General features: G+C 52.3%; 1 protein-coding gene across 5 annotated transcripts in view; it reads right to left on the reverse strand.

Moving 5' to 3' along the window:
- The window catches only part of STIM1 (stromal interaction molecule 1), a 99,850-nt gene extending 92,044 nt beyond the window's left edge, over nucleotides 1–7,806 (reverse strand). For 4 of the 5 annotated variants that reach the window (XM_042791914.1, XM_042791912.1, XM_042791913.1 and 1 more), the window contains exons 1-2: nucleotides 7,685–7,764; nucleotides 7,072–7,366 (exon numbers count right to left, since the gene is read on the reverse strand). In XM_042791914.1, the coding sequence (XP_042647848.1) occupies nucleotides 7,072–7,180 (109 nt within the window). In that variant the 5' untranslated portion in view covers nucleotides 7,181–7,366; nucleotides 7,685–7,764. Of the gene's footprint in view, nucleotides 1–7,071; nucleotides 7,367–7,684 lie in introns of all 5 variants that reach the window. The other variant, XM_042791911.1, reaches the window with a different exon arrangement.
- Nucleotides 7,807–8,025: the final 219 nt, after the last annotated feature.

Below are 8,025 nucleotides of genomic sequence, written 5' to 3' on the forward strand. Positions count from 1 at the left end.
GATCTGGGCTTGGAGAACTGCAAGGGGACGAGTGCCATCGCCAGTGCCTTTTTTTAATCAGCACAGCCTCCAAGGTGAATAAGCAGGAGAATTTTTAGAAGCAGAGGGATAACCTCAAGGAAAACTGTTGCTTTCCAATCACCTGCTCCTACAACCTCCTTTTAACAAACAAATCCACCTGGAATTACACCAGAATGCTCTTTTACTGCCTGTTTTTTGGTGAGGGAAGGGAAGATCTTGAAATCAAACTCACAGCACGATAACACAGTTCCCCCCTGCAGTATCAGTCTAAAGCACAGCATGCACCGGGCAGACATCTGTCCCCTGCCCGGAGGAAGAGGAGGTGCGAGCACTTAGCCAGGAGAGAATTGTGATGTACCAATATACACCAAGTAGCCCACGAGCCAAACACAAACAGCAGGCAACAGAAAAGCAAGTTTTATTTCTTTCTCACTCCCTTTTCAGATGAGGCACGCTCCGTTTCACCACGACCATCAAAGCATCACAGCCAGACCCTGCCAGCCACACCATAAGGGCTGTCAGGAGGCTTCATCACATATTTTATTGTCTCATTCCCTCCTGAGAGGAGAGGACAGACAGGAAGATTGCTGCTTTGGACTTCCCGCATGTGTGCACATGCACACGCGTATCCCTGACTCACCTTAGGAAAGGCCAAACTAAAAGGCACAGTTTGAGGCAGGATATAAAGTCTGCCATGGTCTCTTTTTTTTTTTTTTTTTTTCCCTGTGGGAGTTCCTTCCAGGACTGCACATTTAGGGAAAAGCCCACATTACACCTTGCTCCAGGCTGCCACAGACAGAGAGACAGGGGCCGTTTGTAAGGTGCAGTCCTGAAAAAAGAGCATTCAGCGAGGAAGATCCCAAAAAGGCTCAACAGCCACATGGAGCCTCTGCTTCCAGTCACATGTGGGGTCTCTTCTCCCCCCAGGGCATCTCTGGGTGCCTGGGGTTATCCGGATCCCTGCTCTGATGCTCAGGTCTGTGCTCCTGACAGCTCAGTCTCCCCTGCCTAAGCTCTCCAGGCAGTTAAAGTCAGGTTTTTCTCTCCCACTGGGATGTGGTGAGGGCAAAGGCCATAAGCAGGCTGAAAAGTCTGAACACAAGCTTTATAGGTACTCGTGCCAGCACAACTCCTGAGAAAACAAACACCCCAAAGAGCTCACGTCTGCCGCTTCTTCGCTCCAGCGGCACTGCGAGCTCTGCCAGCAACGCTGCCCGTTTGGAAGTACTACCTGGGAGGCGCAGGAGGCATGAAGAAAGTTGCTTTTCAAAGTAATAAATAAATAAATTTTAAAACAGTAATAAAAAAAAAAAAAAATCTGCTCTCCGATCCAGCTGAGCATCGCTCCAAGTTCCTGGGCCAACACAGGGAACAGGAGCTCCCCAGCAGCGCTACCAGCCCCAACGCCCGCCCAGCCCCGCTCCTCTTCCACGCCAGAAGACAACGATTTCCCCAGCTCTCAGAACAGCGATTCCTTGAGATGAGTTTCATTCCTAAGCAAAGTAAAGGCTGTGCAATCCACTGAGGTTTTCGATCAAGCTGGTCATGAACATCGACCATTTCCTGGCAGAGTTTTCCAAGTATTCTCCAAAACTACTTTTTTCTCCCTTGCCCAGCCCAAAGCTCCTACTTGCACACGCAACTTCTACTCGGTGAAAGTGCATACCTAGGCAGAATTAACTGCAGCTAAAGCAAAAGGTACAGTAGCAAAATCCCTCTAGTCCTGCAGACAAAGACTCCTTTAGAAAGCACTTCACTGTAAAGCAAGAAAAGCATAGCGGGTCATTGTATTTCACAAACTCCTCCAAGTCTGTGCGAAAGACGGGGTTGAGTTACTGCGGGGAAGGTGGTTCTGACAAGCCGGGTCGCGTACCTCCTCGAGGCTGCGGCCCAGGCCAGGCTACAGGAGGATTTGGAGGTTTCCAGCACATAAATCCAGGGGCTGAAATCCTGCAGTGGCTCTGTTTACACAGCACCAGGCGGCTACAGAACATCAGAGAGCAGCCAGATCAATGGTATCACAATTAGCTGCTGGTATTTTAACACCACTGATTTTATGCTGACCTCTTGACTTCACCTGATAAGACTTTTTCTAAAGGCAACTCATAAAGGCTTCTTACTTGCTTCAGTGGATGAGATCAGAGGCTCTGGCAAAGGAATAGAGGACAAATGTAGATTTTGGCATCATGGTGGGTGATGTAAACTTCAGCACCATGAAATAAATGCACTAGCATAATGTTTCATTAACTAAGCAACTAAAGATGATAATACTTAAATTGGAAGATAAAGAAGTAGCCATCCGTTTGCGTTTCCACCTTGCAAGATAACTGGATCAAGCCTTCAAAAGACACCAAGTCCGCATTCTGTTCACGTATCAAAAGATTTCACTGCAAGTTCACAGTCCAAAACTGATCACTTTCCAAGACAGAGATTTAGAAAGAAGATTAACTTTCAATAAAACCCCGCATCTTTGAATGACAAATATAGGAGTTCTCAACTGCAGTGCTTGGACACAGCATCCTCATCCAGAAATTTATTTTTTCTCCCCTATCAAATCAATCACGAGTTAAAAGCCTGCGGTTTTAACTCCCCATCATCACACTTACTTTGTTAAACGTTGATGTTGCCTGGCTTTATGTGCAGCTTAGGCTTAAAGTGCTACATGCAAACTTAGTAACTCTGAGGATATGCATTGGGGTTTTCTTTTGATACCACCTTACTACTGTTATAACTTGTGCGCTGGTAACACACCGAGCTCCCCCCCGCTGGGGTAAGAATCCCACATGTTAAACACCACTTGAACAAAAGCAAAGACAACTCCAGAAATCTTGTGATTGAGGAATCAAGTCAGGGAAGCAAGAGACGGGCGCAGGGAGAATGATAAAGGAATGAAAAGAGGAGCTGTTGTGCCCCGGCGTAACTGTAAATGCCGAACCCTGCCCTGTGCCACCACCGCCCCAGAGGGTCCAGCCCCTCAGCGGCCCCTCAGGCTCAGCACTGCCTGGGCACACGAGGTTCAGGAAATGGGGTGATCCCCCCATGCTACCCAGAGCCCATCTCCTCACTGCTGCAGGAGAGACAGACAGGGAAAATCCACACCAGGATCCCTCATCTGTCTCAACGATGCCAGTCCGGGGACCCAAACCTCCTCCGGCACAGGCAGAACGTGGCAGATACAGCCCTGCATCCCTACGGAGGTAAGATCACAGAAAGGAATCTCAGTCTAAAATGAAATAAGGCTCAGGGGAATGCAGACATTACTATCTCCATATTATTGTACAGAGACGGAGCAGGTATGAATCTTGCAAAGCAGACAACCACAGAGGAAACGTACCACCACGGGGGAACCTGCAGTGAACCCCCGCCACCCCAAGCCCCTCCACAGTCAGTTTTCCTACAAACACACCTGAAGCCCAACCCGAAGGTCCCCAGTGTAAGCAGCAGCAATGACATTTCACCGTCCACCCGCACCGGTCTGCACAGCGGGCAGTCAAGTGAAAAATTAAGAGGAGCAACCTCGTTGGTACCTGTTAATGTGATTTAATGAAAAACGGACTATCAAGCAAGCTTACTATTTTTATTGTGCTAAAATGTAAAACACTTTTGACCCAAACAGCTGATGGGACACACAAAACTTTTCTAAAAAATTTGTCATAACCCCAGATGATGCTCTGATTTTTGCCAACAGAAAAATGAACAAAAACTGCACTAAATGGGTTCAACTCAGGCAACTGACGGATTACAGCGAGTAGCTGGAAAGAGAATAAAACCTACCACCCGAAAGCACTGTTTGTAACAACGTCCAGGAGCCTCTCTTGCCCCTTTTAGAGGGGGGGTGTACGAAAGCTCTGAAGGGCTGGAAGCCACGACAAATTCAAGCTAAAAATAACCACCGGCGGGTGAAAACAATAACGGCAGGGTGACTGTCAGCACATCCTGCACAGCGGCGGGGGGACCGGCCGCCTTCTTCATGACACCGTGTTTTTCTGAAACATGTGCCCTCGCACAAAAACAGGCTGCGGAGAGATTCGGGAGGTCGATTTTGGGGTTTGTGCTTCTCCAGGGGTCGGGCTGTGCACTGGCTGTCCTTCTTGGCTCTAAAACACACACCACCTCCGGCTCTGTGTCTTGCGAAATGGCTCCTGCGCTTTTGAGTGTAACCAAACGTAAATATGATATTGGCAGGAAAAGATTAAAGATTAAGCACTCACTAGAAACGCTTGCCTCTGAACGACTCAAAGCCAGGAGAGAATCTGATTTTCCCTGGAGTTCAGCCACCAAACTCTAATTTTCCTCCACGGATAAAACTACCCATTTCAAACTCTTACTTAAAAACAAAAAAAAAAAAATCTTAGGAACCACAAACATACTAATCCTCAACAAAGCACGTCAATGCATCCCTCGAGTGTGCACAGGAATCTGAGCAACTGAGCCTAGCGAGCAAACACTGCTACATCTCACGCTTCTGCTCTCTACAAACAACACTTCCCTGCATCTCCTGAAGAATTTCACTGTTCCAGGGAAAAGTGACTGGTGCTGTCAATTTTTTTTATCATTAAAATCATGCCATGTGGAAGAAAAAAAAAAAAAAAAAAAAAAAAGACACAACCAAACCCTTTCACTTTCAAAAATCTGTCAAAAATTAATCCTTTCACTTTCAAAAATCCATCAGACACCTACCTCTGCTTCACGGTAGGAGCCTGTGCTATCACAGACGTGTGTGCAGCCAACACAACCCTCATTTTCTGCTTCCAGGGAACACATAAGGGAAGCATCATGTGCTATCTGCAGATAGTCACTACACTGAACTGTGAGCAACAGCTCTAGAAGCTAAAAAGCAAATGGCCAAGTGATCTCAAGAGGACACACAAACTTTAGCAGAGTGCAACAAGCTCTGAACTTCCCAGCTAACCCAGCAAGGTACGGGGCGCAGTCACACTGCGAGTTACCTGCATCCGGAGCAAACAAACCCCTTATTGACCACATTCATCTGCATTTTGGGCTTCAACCAGCAACCAGCTATTCCCTTGCAAGCTGTCACATGGTGTTCTGCAGGTTTTTAAACCCAGAAGTAACTAGAACATGCCACTTGTGAAAAACCAAGAGTAATGAAAAGTTCCTCTTTTGCAGGAAAATCCCACCTGTAGATGATTTTATTAAAGAGAGCAGGTCTCTGGACTGCTCCCTGCCTGCCCTGCCCTGCTCTGCCTCTGCTCAGAGAGAAGAGCAAGTCAGCAGCTGAATCACCAGGGCTGCCACACTTCTGCAGGGCCTCCAAAAATAACTCATCTGGAAATTCCTTGGAGGCATAAACCTTGCTTCATCAGAAGGACTGCAGAGATCCAGTTTCCTTAATGGAACAGACTGGATGTAAACTGGCCTAAGGATTTAGGATCGCATATAAAGAATATAAAAAGAAACTTCCTTACAGAACAGCTAGCATGCGGTCAGTATTAAGGAGAAAAAAAAAAAAAAAAAAAAAAAAGAGTCACATAAATCATCACGTCGCTGAGATGAAACAATCTGCCTGCCCAGGAATCAGACGCCGAGTTCCCGATCCTTCGCCCGATACTGCGGCTCCAGGGACTTGCCCTGTTCTCACCAACCAGCTCTGTACACAAAGCAAAATGCCTTCTTGGCAAGGCTGCTGCGGCAACTTTCATCTGTATTAACACGAACACCCACACCTGCACCTTCCACTGTAACCAAAAACCCTCCGTGAGCTCCAGTCCCCGGGCCCTTGCTAACACACCAGCCCAAAAAGCCCGGCGAAGGAACAGCCTCGCACCCACGCAGCACCAAACACAGCACCTCCCCGTCACAATTAAGGTTCAGAGGTCCCCACTGCCTTTTTTTTACCGCCCTGAACTGGCATGTTATCCCTGATGGAAGCCGGCGGGACCCTCCGGAGCGGATCCAGGCTGCAGATGATGGTGGTGGAGGTACGGAGTCACCCGGGTGCTGACAGCTCTGCTCGCTGCCCAGCACCACGCCGTGCTCCAATGGGCTGGCCTGCACCCAGGCCAGCAGCGCTTCAGCTTCGGTGGGAGCCTTCCCCTTCAGAAACCCATTTATTCCTTCACCTCCTCACAGGATAACGACTCACCCGTCTTTTCTGTGAGCGTGCAAGAACTCAGCGCTGCTGCGATGAAATGGCACGGAGCTGAGGATTTCTGTTTCACTACCGACAATTAAAAGCACGTTTTACCGAGCAGGCTCCCAGCTCTGACCTCAGGGACTGTCACAAGGACACACAGCAGACACCAGTGCCCACGGTGGTTTCACCAACCCCCAGCCCTCCGCTGAGGCTGGCTCTGGAAGAAGCGTGCCGCTAAAGCCTGGCTCCCAAGGGAAAAATCCACCTGAGTCCAGAGGGGCTTGGGCTTCTCCTTTCTTTTTTTTGCGGAGTTGTTGGCTTTTGGGGCAGAGGGGAGGAAAATAAAGAGGGAAGCGGAATATCTGGCTGCTAGGTCTTTGCCTCTCTGCTTCAGGGCTGAGAGGTGGGAAAAGCTCAGCCCTGGGAGCCAGCGAGGGCAAGGCTTACCCAACCCCGGGGACTCCTTGCCCCCAGCCAGGCTGCCCACATGGGGAATGTCCTTAAAATAAATAAATAAATACACAAATAAATAAATAAATAAATAAAGCACTGGCATTTTCTGAACACACTGAGCCACGATCCAAAACTCACTGCAAAAACACTCTCATTAGAGAATAGCTGGAGCCCATCGCAAAAATAAACACGGGATTATTTTTGGCCCTCTGACCCTTGCCCCGAGCGCTGCGGGTTTCCGAACCAGGGCCAGGACGCGGCTCGCAGCAGCTTTTCCCCCAACAAACCGAGTGATACGCCTCAAAGCAGGGCTGGGGCCGGTTCGCTGCCCCTTTGCAAGAGAAACCGGCCTGAAGCCACCAGGGCAGGAGACCGGGGTTCACCGGGGGAAAATCGAGGGATCAATGGGGGGGGGGGGGGGGGGGGTGTCGAGGGATCCCCGCGGCTGGGGCCTCCGGGACAGGGGGAGCAGGTTGGGGGGTAGGGGAGGCCGGTCTCACCTGCGATGGCTGTCTCGTCCAGGTGAGAGCCGGGGGGCCTCTCCCCCCGTCCCTGCTGCAGGAGGAAGCCGCACAGGACCCACACGGCCACTCCCGACCGTAAATCCATTTCCGCGTCTCGTTTCGGCGTTTCCCCCCGGGTCGCTGTCAGCTCCTCCTCGGCATCGACCCGCCGGCGCCGGGCCCGGCCGCTCCTCTCACCTCACCTCAGCTCACCTCGGCCGGGTTCCCGCCGGACCCCCGCAGCCGAGCGGGGAGGGGGGCTGCTCACTGCGGGGCTGCGGCCGTCACCCACCTGAGGGACCGAGGGTTTATTTTTCCGGTATTCCCGCCCCGGGCAACCGCTACCGGCCCCCGCCCACCCCCCGGAACCAGCCCCGGGGGCTGCCCACCCCCCCCCCCCGCGCGGAGTGGTCTCTCCCGGGACAGCCTGCCCCCCCCACCTCCTCGCAGCATTGGGCTCTCCCTACTCCCCCCCCCCCCCCCGCTTCCTCAGCAGTGGGACAACCCTGTGTCGTCTTCCCCCCCCTCCCCAGCACTGGTCTCTACCGGGACAACCCTGCCTATCGTCACCCCCCCCTCGCCGTTCACACACACACACACACACACATACACCCCCGCCGCAGCGGTGGTCTCTCCCAAACACGCGCCCCGCTGCGCACCGGGCCCTCGCGCCGCCGCCGCACGCCCGGTGACAGGGGGCGGGGCCAACGGCCGCCGTGCGAGACCCCTCCGCGGGGCGTGGCCGCCGCGAGCGCCGCTGCCCGGCCAATCAGGGGCCGGGGGCCGGTGGCCACGCCCCCCCTCCCCGCGCTCTTCCTCACCCCGCCCCTCCCGCCTCCGTGGGGCGCCCCGCGCGCGCCGCTGAGCCGCAGCGGCCCCTGGCGGGCGCGCGGGGCATTGGGAGGGGGCAATACCCAGGCTGGGCGCGGGCCCCTGGCGCGGCGCGGAAGC

The sequence above is a fragment of the Tyto alba genome, unplaced genomic scaffold, assembly GCF_018691265.1.
Source record: "Tyto alba isolate M040663 unplaced genomic scaffold, T.alba_DEE_v4.0 Super-Scaffold_2, whole genome shotgun sequence".
Taxonomy (NCBI): Eukaryota; Metazoa; Chordata; class Aves; order Strigiformes; family Tytonidae; genus Tyto; species Tyto alba.